Below are 19,841 nucleotides of genomic sequence, written 5' to 3' on the forward strand. Positions count from 1 at the left end.
AGCATGATTTTTATTGTTTTATTTTTATATCTATTAGTAAGTTATTAACCGAATGTAATATGTGTCATTTAAATGTATTTTCTGTTATTATCATTGTTGATCATTTAAATATGCACTGAAGATGCACCTTTATTAAAATGAAAGTTTGATTAAACGTTTGTGCCTCTGCGGAACGCCCCTCTCCTCCCACTCAGTGATATTGTGATGAGAGCGTGAGAGGCTGCATGCACGGGCGAGCGGCGTGCGGTCACCGTCTCTTCAGCGTGCAGCGGCGTTATCAATACGGAAACCTGGACTGCTTCCTCAGAAAGGTGGGTGTTACGCAACGCCTGCTTGTCATATTCCTAGTGTTTGAGTGATACCTCAGTGATATTTCACATTAAACTAAAACAGAAAGTTTGCGTGTTTGCTTCGTCTGGGGCTCTATTATTTGGCCCAGGGTTTATTATAATAAACCGCAGCAGCCATCCATTGCAGACAAATGTTCAGTGCAGAACAGAAGTGCGGCAGCAGTTACTCAGCATTAGTGGTATTATTATTATATAGTGCTCATTTTATGGCTCTGTTGACGGATGTCAAAGGGTGAAACTATGAATCGCAGTGCTTATTGAAAGCACGATGTGTCAGATGAAGGAGATGGGATAGAGATCATTGTATTCCGCGTGAAGAGAGATCTGACTTCGGCTGCACTTGACATCCAAATAAGGAATAGAATAGCATTCACGCAATACGCGGAGGGAGCAGGACAGTGAAACGAGACTTATTGTTGATGGGTTGAAAAAATTAAACGGGACAATTTAAACAAATCTTAGTGACCTGCCTGTAGTTGTACAGCAGTGCGGTGTATGCGGCAGATGTATAGTAGATGAACTGTGCAGTGGGACGGTTTCTGGTAGATTTGTGATGGTGCACAGATAAAAGCTTTTCACTCTTTTTTGATGCTCTAACCTACTTAGGTCTAAATATCTAAAATAATATTATATTCAATTTCTAAATTCTGTAGACACAGTTAGGTACTGCTTTAACTTTTTAACTTAAGATGGTTTTGGAACTTGTATAGTCTACCGACTCCAGTGGTCTACCAGCTAGTTTTATCATGGTCTGCCAGAGCAACCTCAGTCTCACAGGCTGGTAGTTCATCTATCATCTCGACCATACATGACCAGCACAATCAAGCTAGAAACCAAGCAGTTTTTCAGAAATATATATTGTTGTTAACAAGCTTCCAGTTTGCATATGAAAAATAACAGTAAATAAACATAGAATGAGGCTGACTTCTCTTCTTTATTCAACATTAGTTTTAATTGTGTTGTTTGTCTGTCCCACTTTTGCTGATGTATTTTACTTCTAATAATAAACTGTCCACCACACGTGCAATACATTAACCAAAATTCTAACCCCCTGGAAGAATTATTTAAAAATAAATTCTAATCATTTAAATTGAAGACAAAGCAGTATTCCTAATTTGTTTTTCTTCTTTAAAAATTAGTTAACCTGGTTAAATTACTTTATCGGAAATGAAAACCAGATGTATAAACTTATTAACATAACTTTTAAGCTTAATAACATACTTTTCCTGCTTTAAAATAACATGGTTTTCTACAGTTGTTAACACAGGGCAAAATTTTTATAATTGTAAGCAGTTCTGTTCTGTTCCTTAATAGCATAATGTAGTTGTAATGCAGTTGAAGTGCACTGACAAGAGGATTGTACACTGGCAAAAAAGGAAGAATAGTTTGCACCGTAAAACTCACACCCTGTGAAAAATTTGTATCTTTGTTTACAGATGTTTCAGCTCAACACCTGTGCCAGACATACATGATGTTATCATCGTCCTCTGGCACAGGAGATATATAGTATTTCACCAAGAGGAAGTGAATAACATTAAAATCTTAAGTAGGTGAGAGACTGCAACATTTGTGAGAAGTTCCTGCCAGCGTCTTTGGAAGCCGTCTCCTTACAAAGATAATGAATAATTTGTGTTGCCTGCTTAATGTTTTATAAGCTTTGTGTAGAATCATGTTACTGTCTAGTGTGGTGAACAGGTGCCCAAAAGATTGGTGGTGAAACGCTGTTTAAATGAGTTGTCTCGTGAATGACAAACTCATTCATTTGATATTGCTGATCTTATAGGATCATCAGGTTGTTACATATAGATCTATAGTATAGGCCATGAGACTTCAGGATTTTGAAGTATTTTTACAGCTCTGTAAGCACTGATAAAGCCATATAAGTTTTTACATAGGTTTGTCAATTTAGTAAAAAAATTTTTTTGTAGCACTGCAATTATGCCAAGACATGATTTGACTGCTAATAACATGCTATTATCCATTTCTCCTAGTGCCATTTGCTGCCACTTCTCATTTCACTGCTATTGAAACACTTGTTAACCAAAAATTAAGCCCTTAGGCACGTTCTTTGTTTTGCATATCACTCAAATTGGATAAAAACAGGCAGGAATTGGTAAGAGAGCGAGGGCAGGCGTATGCCAACAGATGGAATGAAGACAGAGGAAGTGCTCTGAGTGAGATTAAAATCGCAGGCTTCTCATTCATGGTGGAGTGTGGAGCTCCTGAGTCACTCACATTCATAGGATTGAGGGGATTACCATATTAATAGTATCCTCTGTTTTTTAACAAGAGGTTATTTGTACTTTGGCCTAATTATGATCATGTGTTATGCTGTCTTTATCAGTTACACAGGTGACTTTTAATGATTCTGAAAATCTCCAGCAAATCAGTGTAGAATATTGCTGTGGTATTTTACAACCGGTAGCCATTTGCCATTACAAATACGTCACAACATTATTCATGTCCAGTGTCCACTAATGAATTAAGCTATTTATTTATTTGCTTAAAAACAAAGCATCCATTCTGCATTATATAACGATTCTTCCAGCCCTCAAATTTGATTGGCTGAGCGGCGTTTACAGTCAATCCTACAGCAGTTTTAAGTTTATTTTCTTGTATTTATATTACTGTAGTTTTGAATAACCTTGTTTTTCTGTTGTACTTTGTTGGATAAAAAAAAAAAAAAAATGGAAACATAAATTTAGTCAAATCTTTCCAAAGTTTACTTACATGAGTAAAGCTGACTTACATTTATACCAAAATAAGTTTTTAAAATAGGCCTATTTCTTTTTGTAAATTGAAGTTTAAAGTGCAACAGAAAAGAAACATCATTAAAGTACATTCAAAACTACAATAATATAAATAAAAGAAAACACACAGCCTGGGGGATATTCTAATAATTATAGAAATACATATATTTATTTAATTTGAGGGGACATTAGTAAAACCAAATAAAATATTTTCCAAACAAAGAGAAAAAGTTAGGTAAATATTTTTATGAATTTATTAAAATCTTTCCAAGTTTCCTTTCATGAGTGCAGTGCCAAAATAAATGAAACAATGTTTTGCCAAATGTATCTCAAAAAGAACAGTTCAAGTCTATTCTTTTTAAAATTAACAAGAAATTGAAAAATAGTTACATTTCTTTGTTTGCCAGTAAATATTAGTTTGGTAAAGTCCATATGGCCAGGTCCAGGTTATGACAAGTTGCTTTATTCAGTCAGTGGTTTCGTTTGAAGATTCTGATTTATTCAGGAATTGAATCATTAACTCGTAAAAACACTGAAGAATGAAACACCACTAGTGTGTTGCCAAACACAGACGGTTACACAACTTTATCTGGCATTATTGTGTCAAAAATGTCTGTAAATAAATCTTAACTTAATATTTAACTGTTGTTTAAAAGCAATATCACACTCATTATCATGCTGAATGTCTGCATGTTTTTGGTTATCTGCAGCCTCAGACAATGATTGAGGCGCCCTTGACAGATCATACACCACATCCACTCCCATCCAAACCATTTCAATATTACACCATGTTGCTTAGCAACCTTCATCCAACCCCCATACTTTCCTTCCACCCAATTGACTGCAGCGTGGCTTTGAGTGGCACTTGAAGTGTTTGCTTTGTTAGCGCTACAAATTTCAAGGTCTGTGTGCACAAAGCAACACGCTAATGCAAACAAGAAGTTGAACAGAGCGTCTCTGCTTTCAGATTGTGTTGTGCCGACAGATTTTTCTTTTCACCTCTTGCTGCTTTGACAGATTGTGGACCAGCTGGCTTGAGGTCAGTGTTGAGAAGATGTTTGCCCGATGAGAGTTCATAGTTTGAGTGCAGATCATATTTAGACAGAACGTGACAATGATATGTCAGGGCTTAAACGTTATGCATTTCATTTATTTGCCATGTAACACATAGCTGGGACACTCAGCATGATGGATCTTCAGATATTGTGTTAATATTGTGTTTTACAGATCGCTGTGAACTATTCATCTTTCAAGAGAGTGTGAAGTCCAAGTGTGTGTGTGAATGTGTATGGCTTGGCTTGCTTTATAAAGGCTGTGCCTGGTGGTGTTGCTCAACACTGAGATTTGGGGTCCTCCATCATTAGGGAAGCACTTGAAATGTCTGGATTATCACAGAGCCGTTTTTAGGTGTGGTTGAATAGTCTACATCCCCTGACAAAATTATCAGGCACCAGTCACATAACTGAGAGGTCTGAAACAGTTGTCTCTGTCTGCATCGCAAGTGGGATGCCTACAATCTCTGTTGGTTAGAATAATATTGATGAATTGCTGGCTGGTGAGATTTCCAGCGCTAAATAGATTTATTGCAAGAAAATGACCAATACATTTTTCATTAAGTTTATGGATATTCCCTTCAACCATAAAACACAACACAATGTGATTCAAAATAAAGTTAAAACACCTATGAAAAATCATATTAACACAGTACTTTGGGACATATTTGGGACAGACTTTTCTTAGTTTGTTTTTGCATTGTACACTGTTATACACTTTGGGCATAACAGAGCAACTAAAAGCCTACATGTTAATAATAGTAATAACTAATAATAGTTATGGTTAGTATGTATACATTTAAGGCCAGTGGTGTGGCTTTTTTGTGCTATCAATTAATTAATTAATTCCAAAACAATATATACATTATTACTATACAATAACTTCACAAATTCTATGATTATTGTGTTTTTAAATTCTGAATTAAAATATATTAAAAAAAAATTTTGGTGTATAAAATCACAAATGTCAAGGTGACACAAATGTATAAAAAGTCTCATTAAAATAATGAAATTGTTCAAAAGAAAACCTTAAATTCTTATGGTAACATTTTACAATGAGGTTCCCTTTGTTAGTATTAGTGAACTACATTAGTACAATGAAAAATGCTTCTAAAGTAAATGTTAATTTCAACATTTACTAGTACATTATTAAAATCAAAAGTTTTATCTGTTAATATTATTTAATGGGCCTGAGCTAACATGAGTTAACATTGAACAGTTGCATTTTCATCAACTTATTGAACATTTTTTGCTCTTATATGTCATCAACACTTATGTGTCACATCCTGGGCTGTTCACTGAGGTGCCAAAATTTAGTATCCCAGATCAGGCTCAGTCTGGTCAATTTTTATTTTTATTACCTACAAAATAAATCCCTGTGTGCCTTATGAGCTTTGTCAGTCATTCGATTTCAAAAGCCGCCCAGTTACGCACTGCTTTGTATCCCAAGTGTGAAACTCATTATCATTGCCCCATCTGTCCTTCTAGAACATCCATGCTGCACACAAAGGCTTTTTTTCTGGCTTGGGCTGCAGTTGATGCTGTGCATGCACCGCGTGCCGCGCACCCCTCCCTCTGTGACTGCCTGTTGTCCTGGTCAGCAAATGCCGAGGCCTGCGAGGGCCAGACCCGGAGACTTTGACTCATCTAAGCACAGCTGTGCACTAGAACATCATCCAGACATAATGGGCTTCTGTATTCCATGATGTGATATCAGTTGTTATTTTAAATTTCACTCTGTATCAGATGCCATGAATGCTGACTGTTTCTGGTGAAGATAGCTCTCAGTAGCCACTAGCCAGTGTGCTACAGTATAAGTGTTCGCTAGTGGTATGGAAATGTTTATTTAGTAATAAAGCCAGGTGATTGTGAGCGGAATATTTAATAGTTGTTAAATTTAGTCATTGGTAGTCTTTGCTAAGGAACAGTTTGAAACAGTCAAGGAAATGGAAACTATTAGTATTGTAGCATCACGCTGCTTTATTATTACTCTTACATATATAGCATTGTTATAGGTTATTGTGATGTTATAGTCATAGAATGTGTAGTAAATTATTACTTTATATATTATGTTATTAGTCTTAAAGGTATAGTTTACCAAAAAAATTAATTGTCATCATTTACTCACCCTTCAGTTGTTCCAAAACTGTATGAGTGTCTTTCTTCTGTTGAACATAAAATAATTTGAATATAATTTCATTTGGCAGAATGTGGTTAACCAAACAGTTGCTGGTCCTTATTGACTTCCATAATATGAAAAAAATAAAATAAAATACTAAGTCAATGGGGACCAGAAACTGTTTGGTTATCAACATTCTTCAAAATGTCTTTTGTGTGTGTGTGCGTGTGTTCAGCAGAAGAAAGAAATTCATACAGGTTTTGAAACTGAGGATGGGTAAATGATGAAAGAATTGTAATTTTTGGGTGAAATATACCTGAACGAAGGCTACAGTTTGCATGATTTTTTTATAATGAGTTTTAAATGAGTTTAATATTTTTTTTAATAGAATTATGTAAAATATGATAATTTAAACGAATTGTCCTGATATTAAATTAAATGGTCTAGATCCCAGGACACAATCCAATTTCATTCACAGTTCTAAGAATATAAAACTTACCATTCAAAAGTTTGAGGTTGGTAAACTTTTAATGTTTGTAAAGTATTTTATGTGGACCAAAGCTGCATTTATTTGATAAAAACTATAGTAACAGTAATATTGTGAGATATTACAATTTAAAATGTCTCATTATTAACTGTTGTGCTGCTTATTTTTTTGAGATCCTTTGATGATTAGAAATGTCAAAAGAACAGCAGAAATTTTTTGTAACAATGTAAAAGTATTTACTGTTACTTTTGATTAATTGTAGTATGTCCTTGCTGAATAAAATTCTTAATTTCTTAAATATATATATATATATATATATATATATATATTACTGACCCCAAACTTTTAAACAGTGTATATCACTTAATATAACTTGTATATAATATTGTACACTTGTATATATATTTAATTTGAAATAGTACATATGCCCAAGATTAAAGATAAACTAAAAATTATTGTAAAGTTCCCCTTATTTACACTGTTTTAAATAATTTAATTTTATGCATTTCTTTTCTTTAACTTAATTTAGATGTCATGGAGAGTAAAGTGCTTGTTGTCCTAAGCTATTGACCACATCACATGGAAACCATCACACACACACACACACACACACACACACACACACACACACACACACACACACACACACACACACACAAAATAATAATAATAATAATTAAAAAATAAAACCAATTTACTCATTACACACACACTTAAAGCGTTACTCCACCACAAAATTACAATTTTGTCATTATTCACTTACCCCGTAAGTGTCAAGGTCCAGGAAAGTATGAAAAGCATACCTTGACACTGTTATTTATTTGGCAGTCTATGGGACAGTCTCAAGCCTCCGTTTTCATCCAAAATATCTTAAATTGTGTTCCAAAGACGAACAAAGCTTTTACGGGTTTGGAACGACACAGGGGTAAGTGAATAATGACAAGATTTTCATTTTGTGGTGGAGTGTGTGTGTGTGGGTGTGTGTGTGATGGTTTCCATGTGATGTGGTCAATAGTTTAGGACAACAAGCACTTTACTCTCCATGACATCTAAATTAATTTAAAGAAAAGAAATGCATAAAATTAAATGATTTAAAACAGTGTAAATAAGGGGAACTTTACAATTATTTTTAGTTTATCTTTAATCTTGGGCATATGTAATATTTTAAATTAAATATATATATACAAGTGTACAATATTATATACAACTAACTAATCGTGTTAATATAGAAATTAACTATATTAAGAAATAGCAAGTTACTAATAATAGGACCAGAATAAATGTAAATAAAACTGGCAAACAGGTAAACAAGGAAACTATACTGTAATTATTCATATCCCAGTGTATGCTGGGAAAAGGACAAATAGGAGTAAACTGCAAAACTATATTTTTTAAATTAATTATTATTTCAAAAATTATTTGAAATGCATTAATTGAACTCAACAACTATGCTTGGTGGGTCAGCTTCAAACATCTGAGTATTTTTGTAATAGAAAATCTGCTTTGATATGCAGTATTTGTGTTCCTGAAAGCCCATAGGAGTTCAAAATAGTAAGTAAAACAAAATAAGCTCACAAATCTCACTATTAGCATTAATCATCAGCATTAATATTATCTACACCTGTAGTTGTTGTTTTGTTGGAATTAGCTCCCTTTTCAGTTGTTCATCACCTTTCATATTCTTCCGTAATACAGCTGCAAGGTTTCTCTAAAAGTAATGTCATGCTCGGAAAAAAAAACATGTAGATGAATGGTGGCTGAGGCAAATACCACAGCTGAATACATTTCCTTTTATGATGCCGTTTTTTAAATGTGTTGAGAGTGTGACAGTCTAGGCCTCCGTCCAGTGTGTCTGCTGAAGATGTTTATGGTACTGATGGGCTATTCTCAATTAAACACCCACGGTTGTTCTTCTACAGCGCTACTCTCGAGCCATGTTTGGAGCTGTTTGCTGTGATTCTGGTGAGCTTTACTCTCTCTCTGTCCCCCTCTGCCATTTGTTGACGAAGCAGAAGTCAAACTGTGTTATGTAAGAGCCCCCCTCCCCTCCGGCCCCCTCGCTCCGGCTACAGCAGGCCCCTTGTAGATCTCCTTTGTGTATTAAAGCTGGACTCTATAAAAGCTATCATGGAAATAAAATGAGGCAATCCCCAGAGATTCTTGGGTGGAATATCACGGTGCTTTTTCTTGTGTCACCCCCTTTATTATTTTAAGAGGACTGGCATAATGGAAATGGAAATGGAAAACAGTGCGGGATGTACATGATGACCTTCAGCTGTGCTTTAGAATTTAATGCTGTGACTTATTACATTTCTGGATATTGTAATGGTTGGAGAGTTCCCACAGATTTTATTTGAAAAGTCTTTTATTTAGCCAATAGTTCTGCCATCAAAATCTGGAATATCTGGCTGAATTTCACAGGGTTTTTCCAAGTTCTTAAAAGGCTTTCAGCAGCATTATTGATATGTGAGACATTTTAGAAGTTCACAAGACCGATGTATTGCTCACAGAAATAAACGGGTAGAAGGGAGGGAATTTAGCAAAGAATGCTCACCAAAGGGACCCTTTTATTTTTTCAGAAATTGTCTACACTGAAAGAAATAACCCAAACATGTACTTTATGTAGTAATGTCTGAATTAGTTGTTTTTATCAGTCAAAAATGTACATTTACATTTTTTATGTTAGAAAGCAATGTTAAATAATGTGTGTGTATGCATATATACAGTATATATATATATATACTGTATATATATATATATATATATATATATATATATATATATATATATATATATAATTTAACATCAACCTAAAACAAGCAAAACAAACTTCAAATAGTCACTTTACAGTGTGTTATAAATAATATTCTGAATTAAAAACAGACTTTGGCTGAAAATTGGAGTGAGTAGAGCTAGAGAGAGTAATGCTACGTGATAATTACAATTTGGGAGAAAAGCTCATAAATGCGTGTTAGCAGGATGAGGTATTTTATTTTATCATTATTTCATCTGTGGTTGCCAGATGATAAGATGGAACATAAAATGTAAACGCTAATATACATAACTTTCATTTTTGTAAAAAAAAGTTTGTCTTTATAAATAAAACATTAATGTTTTGTATTGGACTTCCAGTGAGCTAAAGTGTTCAGAAATGTAAGAGACTTATTGATCTACTAAGTGCCCCTGCTGGACTCCCTCTTTCTCACCGATAGCTACATGAGCCAAAGCTGTGGACCTGAGAGTTACAGCTTGGCCTTGAGTGAGATCTGAGCCAGTGTTTTGGTTCTGAAACTAAGACTTGGACCCATGTCTGACATGAGCCTTTCCACAGTTGCTCTGTTTTACAGCTTTGCCCCGAGAAGGCCAGCTGGACTGAGTGCAGCAGTTACCAGGCACAATACAAGAAGTTTCCAGCTATTTGTGTGTTCACATGATTTGTCTGTTTAAACACAAAGCTGTTGCATGACATTACAAAAAAATGTAATTTTTAAATTAAAGATATCCAATATAATGTACAGTTATGGGGAGCATGATATTGGACTAAAGAGAGGCCATTTGTTGTGGTCATGGCTGGCTTGGAAAAATAATAAGATTGTAGTTTTTATTGTTATTGTTTTATTATTTATTGTTTTGTTGTGTCATTCTTGGTTAGGACACTTTTTAAAGATTAATTTCCTAGGATATTTCTAGCATGCCTTTTAAATCTATCTGAATGACTATACTGGATCTATTTTATTTTTAGCAAACTGGATGGAGACTGTAATCATCATAAGTGTTTTTAATACACTAGAGTGGCCTGAACTGTCAGTGTTCATGGCTTTGACCTTGATATGACCACCCAGGTCACTGTTTACTGTGAGAAAGTTGTGTCTAGTCCAACTTGGCCCATGCCCTGTTCTGATACCCCTCAAGTCAAACAGTCAATAGTCCATACTTTATCACATTAGTATGACAAACGTCCAGATTTATAACATATTTGGTCTATTATCTTACAGTTATCTTAATATAGTTCATAGCCTCATGAGGTGCTTGGCATGCCAGACAGGGATGGAGAGGTGGATGGAAAGCAGGATGCTGTAATTCGTTCATCACATGCTAAGTAGGTGCTACATTCCCAGGTGGCAGGTGCTGACAGGTCCATCTTGGTAGTTGAAAGAGGCAAAGCATTGTTAAGGTTCAGTTCTTTGAAGAGAATAGAACATGATAGTCTGGATTTGTATGATAGGCCCCAACAAAGGACATTTAAAAGGGCACCCTCAGTGTTTGGGTGTTTGTTAGGTCTTTAAACCAAGTTAAGCTCAGCTGAAGTTCTCTGAAGGTGAAGGTCCTTACAGGTAAGCCGTGTCGGTATGATATTAACTACATTAATATGTAGAAATAAATCAGTTTCATATATAATTATTAACTGTTATGGCTTTGGATTTAGTAAAACGCCTCAAAACTTAAGTTAAATCAGGATTTTTAGCATATCTTCTACAAAGGCAGCATGTGGAGCAATTCGGAGTATTAAGGATCCTCAAACCGTGTGACTCCTGACTGATGGATTGATGCATGCAGCTGTTTTCGTTGGACGTGTTATTAAATTTACAATGGAAAATGATTCCCACTTATCCAATTCAGTATGCTGTATAAACATTTAAAATAAACAGCATGTTCGTGTATTGTTGAATTACAAAATTGCTGTTACGCAACTATTCAACAACTCCAAATTTAGGATGATATCCATTTTCAAATGGGTAAATCCAGTGCTAACAGACTTTTCTGTAAATATCTGAGAGAGACTTCTATCTAGGCTATATTTTTATATAGGCCTACCATATAATTTCATTAAGATATAGGCTCTATTAAATGATCTAAGTTTAATTATTTGGCTAATTAACTGGTTCTGATTTCCTATAGACAGCAACTGTAGGCTATAATCAGTCGATGAGACCTCGCAGAGAGACAGATGGATGCATTAGAAATGCTATTATCCAGGACTTCTGTAATATTTTGTAGGTATAAAGAAAGCTTTCATTTGGCAAATAGTAATAAGTATCTAAAATACTAATCATTATCTGTTTTGGCAGACACTTTCATCCAAAGTGGCTTATTCATTTGTTGCAGGGCAGAAACATCTGTGCTAGAGGGATATCCATTGGCAGCTACTGAAACATATACATTTTCACTGACCCATATTTTCTTACTCAGCCAATGCTCTGTAACGGGTCACTTTGTATCTCGTTTCAGTGTGAACCGCAGCCATAGGTGTGACACATCAGTTAGTCAGTCTCCTCATGCATCAGCACCCTCACACTTACCATATTAGTAGGATTGTTTGAAACGTTATGCCAGTCTAAATTTCACATTCCAGCCAATCAGGTTGTTTTTAAATATTTATATTCAGAGCCATTGATATCAGGCCTAAATATACAAAGCAAGTCAAGCTAGCAGGGCAGTATTTTTTTTTTTTTTTTGTGATCACTGTTTAATTGTCATACTTTTTTGCTAGGGCTGTGCCGAAGGACAATATATATCTTGATAACATTTTTCAAATTGTGAAATAAGATGTTGGTCATATCACCCACTTCCATTTTTTGCACTAGCTTTTTTGCAGTTGTAAACATGATAAGGGACATACCATGGATGTGTTGTTGTTGACTTGCTGGAATCTTGTTCGGCAGCCACTTAATATTCTTTGTTCCTTTTCCTAATGACATGCTGAGCAACATTGTTCCCTTTCTCAGCATCTTCCTTCATCTCTCCTTTCGCTCATTTTCATTTGCAGGGCTCTCCAGCAGAGGGCACAGGGAAATTTGATGCAGCCCCTGGTAAGTGTGCCACACTTTCAGTATCTCCATCCAGTTTCTTGACATTATGCAGGCCTGGCTGGCCTTTATTTACAGTTATATGGGCATGTATGAAACAACTGCAACACAGATAAAGAAAACTACATAAATAATATTAAAACAGCAAAAGGCAATTTAAACACCTGTTTTCTCTGCATGCAAGTTTTAAATCTATATGACACTATATGATATTGTTTAAGCCTGTTTTAAAACACTATTACATAAAAGGCAGTAACAAGGAATGAATAATAGCTGTCTAATGTCTTGATGCAGGAGGCTCATGAGTAAGCAATCACAAACAGACTCTCTCTGTCTTTCTCCCTGGCTTGAGTCATTGTTGAATCAGTATTCTCACTGCCAGGCCCCCTATTTCCTTCCGTTCATCCATCTTTTCTTGATATTTGTGCCAGCCTTCAGAGAACACTGTGATTACAATCTTCCTAGAACTTAAAAAGCCTGGGGTCTCTATATGAGCATTATTAGAGCTGTTGTTCTCAATAAAGTCAAACAAATAACTCTAGTAAAACTAATGCAGTGCTTCTCAATGGGTGGGTCATGACCCAAAATGTCACAGAGGAGGTTGAAAAGTGATAAATGCAATTATAATAGCTCTCTTTAGTTTCTTTTGCTGTTCTCCACATCTTACTTATGGTTATGTGTTTTGCAGCACGTCTACCCTGTCGGCGCACTGTATCTGCTGTGCGAGTAACTCCTTTGAGGACCATGAAGAGCTCCCCGGATCTCATGCCTACTGGTAAGAGCAGCGTTTGTAGGATTTGGAGGACCAACATAATATCAAATGTGACCCTGGACCACAAAACCAGTCATAAGTGTCAAGTTTTTGAAAATGAGATACATCTGAAAGCTGGATAAATATGTTTTCCATTTATGTTTGGTTTGTTAGGATAGGACAATATCTGGCTGAAATACAGCTAGTCAAGAAAAAAAGAAAAAAAATATCAAAATATTAGGAAAATCGCTTTTGAAGTTCTTAGAAATGCATGTTACTTGTGTTGGTTTTGATATATTTAAGATAGGAAAATTACAAAATATCTTCATGGAACATTATCTTTACTTAATATCCTAATGATTTTTGGCATAAAATAAAAACTGATAATTTTGACCCATGTATATTATTGGCTATTGCTACAAATATACCGTTGCTACTTATGACTATAGTTTTGTGGTGCAGGGTAACAAATGAGTAATATGAAACTTTATTTAGTGATCAAAAAATCAGTTTCTTTGCTTATGTTTTTGCAGAGCTGGACCCTACCCGTGTTTGCAAGGGCAAGGGTGCTGTTACTTTGAGGGCTACACTAGTGCACATCGATGATGAGGACGGCACAAGCCAAGAGCTATCCAAGAACGCTGCCAAAAGTGAGTTGGAAATGCAGGATTTGTCAATAGGAGAGTGCTTTGAATATATTGCACAAAGCAGGACAGTGCCAGACTAATTGTTGTGTGCTGTCATAATGTTACTTAGGATATGATTGTAGCTGCAGATAATGTGCACTAAAAAGTGCTTTTATTTCTTTCCGTACCCCCATTAACTGGAAAGATCTCTGTTTACAGGAATGGTGCTTTCTTGAGTTTTCATTAATTTCCTATTAATGAAAAGGTTTATGTTATGTTATTTTGACAGTCAATGGGCATGGTGTGGTTAGTTGCTAAATTGCACAGTAAATTATAGAGACAAATTTGCATTTTTTTGTGGAACATATACAGCATTGTCTGACATTCAACTTCATTGCTCAAATAACTTTCAGTGAATGTTCATATTTGCAGGGGATAATCAAAGACGTCTTTTGTTCACACCCACGTTGAGCTGTGGAAATAGAAACCTTCAGCGTGGACGTTTTCAACATCTCCATGTTGGGACTATCCTGGCTAACTGCCAGCACTTGGGAGAGATGCCTTAATTGTTGTTGTGCCTGAATAAAAAGGCCATTGGAACAAACACTTCTTACAGTGGGTTCAATGGTCCCCTTGTTCTTCTGACAAAGTTCAGAGAATCGTTTTTTTCCAGTCATAAATTAGCATTTCAGTGGGTGCTCAGTCTTTCTGTGGGGTTCAGTTCTGACAGATTCTGGCTGGTGATTCGTTTAATGGAGGATTAAGGAATTAATTAAACAAATTGTGGTTAGTTCTGGAAACAAACCAAGTGGAGGCAGCTTTATTTCACGTTTATGCCTTTTTAGGTTTTAAAAGTGCCTTGGAGATTGGCTGATCCTTTGAGAATCTGTTTGGATTTGTTACAGGTGGATGGCTTGGTGCAGTCAATGGAGATGCCACAGAAACAAGTCTGGCTGAGAGAAGTGTAAACAACACCAGAGCTGATTTAAATTCAACTCAAGTCAGTGAGACACCAACAAAGGTGAGTCATCATGTCTGAACTCCGTTCCTTTTTAGCAGTGCTTTGCTTTCTTGCAAAAATGCCATTTAGAGATTGATATCAGTGCTAATTAAACAGCTCGATCCTAAGATCTCTGGAGACACTGAGGAATTTTTCAATCTTAAAATCATTTAAATGAGGGCAGTGAATGAATGTTGTCGATATTTTACAAGCAAGATAACATTTCTTTTTTTATTTTATTTGCATTATCATCTATAATGGTATAGATCCAAGGTGATCAATTATAAATCCCTAAAGGTACTCTAGGCAATTAGTGGAGAAGGTAATAGAAAAATGAATGTAATTTCTGACTATTAACTAACTTTTAACTAGTGATTTGTTAAGCAAGTGTTGTTATTGTTACCTAAAACTATTACTGTTAAAATAATTAGAAATTAGTTATTTAGTTATTAGAAAAAAAAACTGAAATAGCATAAAAATGTTACATTACACTGAAAAAGTTGAATAAGCTGAAGTATTAAAATTACAAAAATGTAAAAATAAATGAAAGTGGAGTAGAACACTGACAAAAGCACATAACAAAATGGCTAAAACTGAAATTAAAATGAAAGGGATAGTTCACCCAAAACTGAAAATTTCATCATTTATGCACCCTTGTGTTGTTCCAAAACTGTATGAATTTCTTTCTTCTGTTGAACATAGAATAAATTATTTTGAAGAATGCTGTAACCAAACAGTTGCTGGTAGCCATTGACTTGCATAGTATTTTTTCCATGCTATGGGAGTCAATGGCTACCACCAACTGATTGGTGAACTGATCTCTTTAAAATGAAAATATTTTAATTTCAGTAATTTTGTGTAAACTATATAAATGAGTAGCCTACTATAATATAATAAAAATAAAACTGGCTAAGCATTATATAAATCTTAAAAAATTAGAAGTAACCAAATACTTTAAGTGCTATTCTATGCTATTTGTCATTGTCTTTATCAGCATTGCAGAGGAATCTTTGCAACAATTGTTTGCTTGAGAGAGAAGTGTAGTGAAGCAAATTTCATGCAAATTTCCCCTATAAGGAATTCTGGGAAATTCAAACTTGTCTGTATTTCACAACCATTAGAGTGTCTGTTTTTGTGTGTTCTCCTCAGGTGGACTCACCTGTAAGTGTAACGTCCAGCCTTGATCAGCCAAGTGCTATTACCTTATCAGCCAAAGTGTCATCTTCATACCCCCCCACCAGCAGCATCAACCCAACAATCGTCTTGCTGCAGCACAGCAGAGGTAAATACCAACCTCTCAATACTTCAGGATGGATCAAAAGTAAAAGTATCATGTGCATTAAAAAAGCTAAATGCTTTCACGATGTAGAAAGAGAAACGAGAATGTTCTGTCCCTTAACTCAAAGTTATGTTTTAGGTAAAATTAACATAAGATGTCTGCGTGAATGAATGGTATCACTGCAATTATTATTAAGGTGCTAGTGTCTGTTGTATGGTTATGGGAGTGGAGATTAAACATTTTGTATAAAATGTAAAAAATGTAACTTTTAGTTTTTAGTTACAGTATTCAACAACTGTTAAAATTAATGAGGAGAAGCTTGTTTGATTCTAACAGGATTAAATTACAATGTACATCTGTCAAATACAAATATATTAAATCATTCAGTGATGCTTTTAAAGATTTTGTCCTACAGTAGATAAGTGTCAGCTGAAAGAACCAGACCAGTGTGTATTTTATCTTGTGTTCTGGATGCTTTGTGCTTCAGAGCTGTGGCGGAGCAGGGCAGTGGCCCTAATCGGAGCCCTGCTGTCAGCCAGAATAAATCTTCCTCTGAGTCTCCAGCAGACATGGAAGGAAAGAGAATGAGACTGTCTGAACATTCAGCTATCCCAGCACCCAGAGTCCCAGTACGGGTAAGAAACGGCCACTTCTAGTTCTCAAGATATACCTGTGCAGACTTTGACTACATAACTATATCAAAAATCATATATAAATAAAACACCATCTGTACCATTTTGTTTTCTAGAACACAGAGCTGTCAAAGGACTGGTACAGAAACATGTTCAAGCAGATTCACAAAGTCCCTGGTAAAGATGCTCCTTGGGAATCACATACAATCAACACTTTTATTTCATCTTTTTCTGTGTCCAAATCTGAATGTCATGTTTCAGTCATGTATTTGTGTGTAGTCATCTTTGTCCGCATGTGTTATGTATTTCACTCACCTTACTCAGAGCCTGTCGAAGAAAATCCATATCGTCCCACCTACATATTTCCAGAGAGCAATGACAGGCCACTGAAAACCAGAGGTACCTTAGTAATAGTTATAATCTGATATTTATTAACATTTCTTCATGTCACTCTTTTCTGTATGTCATTTAGCATCACATTTATCTCTGTGTATGTGTTGGGTAATTTTATATACAGTTAATGAAAATCAAAATAGAATATACAATGCTGTTCAAAAGTTTGGAGTCTGTAAGATTTTGTAAATGTTTTTGAAAGGCTGCATTTATATGATCAAAAAACACAGTACAAATGCTAATATTGTGAAATATTATTACATTAACTGGTTTCTATTTGAATATATTTTGAAATGTAATTTATTTCTGTGATTTCTGTTAAACAATTGAATTTTTTTTTGTAACTTTATAAATGTCTTCAGTGTCAATTTTGATCAATTTAGTGCATCCTTTCTGAATAAAAGTATTAAGTATTATATTCAATTAGCATTTCTTTCCCAAACTTGGCTGAGAATAGCCACAGTATATAAAATAAGGTGTTAATGTTCCACATTGTTGGCTCCATCCTGTGTCCATTCTTTCACAAATCCGATGTGCAATATATTCTAATTTATATGTACACAGTGTCAAGAAATTGATTGTCCTAAAGAGGCATCATAGCACTCAAGGTGAGCTGTGGTAATAGAGCTATTTTCAACACACCGGGAAAACCACATCACCTTGTATTTAAAACTCATAGATTGATTGCCTCCATTTTAAGAGGTTTCATACCTCTGTGATGTGTTTCGTGGCTATGCTTTTAGAGAACCATTCTGCTGAATTATTAAAGCAGTCACAACACACCTAATGTGCTTTGTGTATCCATTGGATTCTTTAAAATGCACAGTTAGCAATGCCATTCCAATGCTGGTCTCAAGTATTTGTTAAATAATCATCATTTGAATGCCTCCTCGCAGTAGTTTGTGGTGAAAATGTGTTATTTGTATTGTAACTAACCAGCTAATGGAATATTCCAGCATGAGGAAAACACACTGCTGTGGTTATAGTGCCATCTACTGGTCTGAGGAAATAAAGTGGCCTTGTCTTGGAGCTGCTGTTTAGTTGATAATGGACTGCTATGTATGTCACACTAATCCCTGTAATTTTCACCTAGTATGTATTAGATATTTAGAATACCTCCCGGAGATGCTGCTTTAGAGTACAGGCTACACTAAGTACAGCACAATAAGAAAACAGATTACAAACTACCTTAGGAATACATTTGAAATCTGAAATAAAAACCTTGCAAGTTCTCAAAATATGTCAGCTGTATTAACTTTTATTTGTACCTAATAAGTATTTTCTGACTATTTCAGATGACAGGCCGTCATATGGTGGTGAGGATGGTAAGTGTTTTCGTTTTAATCCTTTGATAGAAAATATAAAGTACACTATGAATTCTTATTTAAAGGAAAGCTGTGTTTCAGTGCGGGCAGTCCCTCGCTCCAAGAGTGCTGTAGACATGGGGAGCTCCAGGGGACAGCTGCCTGTACCAACACGCACATCTTCCCTAAAACCTCAGAGGTGAGCCGTGATATGAAACAAATATGATTAATGAAGCAGATTCTAGCACATTCATTGACTGATGTCTTAAAATGTTCATATTAGAGTGTGAGTTCTTGCACCATGCTAGTGTTGCTCAAGATAGAGATGATGACATTTCTTCACAAAACCTCAGTATTGGAAGCATTGTATTTCATCATTTGTCATGCTGCCTTAACAAGCATGTGTCGGCTTACGAGATGTTGCTGTTTGCTGTTAAAATTCATAATAGATACCCGTTTATTTCAGTAATCTGTGTTCACTAGCAGAAAAGTCATTACCATAATGTATCTTTACCTTGTATCTTTGTAGTTTATTTTAGGTTTTATATATAAACACACACACACACACACACACACACACACACATATATATATATATATATATATATATAAATTAAAATTGGGGATAAACAAGGTTCTAGCATTTTGAAAATTTTTAAACAAAAGCATTTAATTGAAATTAAATGAATAAAAGATTTTTAAGATTCTGCACTATTTGTGGGTAACATGGATCATCAAGATTTGCATAAATAAAGAAATTCTGAAGTTTGTAAATTATTTAAACTAGGATTTTTACTTAAATCAAAAAAAAAAATATATATATACTTTTTTCAAGATGAATATGAATGTCAGAAAGAACAGCATTTATTTTAAATATAAATGTGTTGTAATATTCTAGTAGAGGTAATATTACAAAAGATGTTAATGCATTAAATTGATTAAAATAAAAGTATTAAAATAAAAGTTTCTTTAAAAAAATCTTACGGATTCCAATCTTTTGAATGGCAGTTAAATATAGTATCATTTTTATATTATGGATTTTTTTATATATATATTTACATTTCACCTGAATGATTGTAATGATAATATAATTTGGAGAAAACTGAAATTTGTAGCTGCACACATGTTGGTGTAGATTGGTTAGATGATTAAAGTGCTTTTACATAAGGAATGAATGCTGTGTTTTTAAAACATACGCCGCATGTATGGAAACGTGCAGCTAAAACTTGCCCTTGTTGGTTGCCATGGCGACTCTCCACCTCCCTCGCTGTATCACTTCGTCTCTCCCCCC

General features: G+C 34.9%; 1 protein-coding gene across 8 annotated transcripts in view; it reads left to right on the forward strand.

Moving 5' to 3' along the window:
- The first annotated feature begins 194 nt into the window (after positions 1–194).
- The window catches only part of LOC109060833 (sorbin and SH3 domain-containing protein 1-like), a 49,754-nt gene continuing 30,107 nt past the window's right edge, over positions 195–19,841 (forward strand). For 6 of the 8 annotated variants that reach the window (XM_042736862.1, XM_042736866.1, XM_042736867.1 and 3 more), the window contains exons 1-6: positions 16,092–16,224; positions 16,709–16,856; positions 16,970–17,030; positions 17,178–17,252; positions 18,542–18,571; positions 18,653–18,749. In XM_042736862.1, the coding sequence (XP_042592796.1) occupies positions 16,791–16,856; positions 16,970–17,030; positions 17,178–17,252; positions 18,542–18,571; positions 18,653–18,749 (329 nt within the window). In that variant the 5' untranslated portion in view covers positions 16,092–16,224; positions 16,709–16,790. Of the gene's footprint in view, positions 312–12,525; positions 12,569–13,253; positions 13,341–13,849; positions 13,967–14,847; positions 14,964–16,091; positions 16,225–16,324; positions 16,328–16,708; positions 16,857–16,969; positions 17,031–17,177; positions 17,253–18,541; positions 18,572–18,652; positions 18,750–19,841 lie in introns of those variants that run through there. The other 2 variants (XM_042736869.1, XM_042736864.1) reach the window with 2 other exon arrangements.

Source organism: Cyprinus carpio, chromosome B13 (genome assembly GCF_018340385.1).
Source record: "Cyprinus carpio isolate SPL01 chromosome B13, ASM1834038v1, whole genome shotgun sequence".
Taxonomy (NCBI): Eukaryota; Metazoa; Chordata; class Actinopteri; order Cypriniformes; family Cyprinidae; genus Cyprinus; species Cyprinus carpio.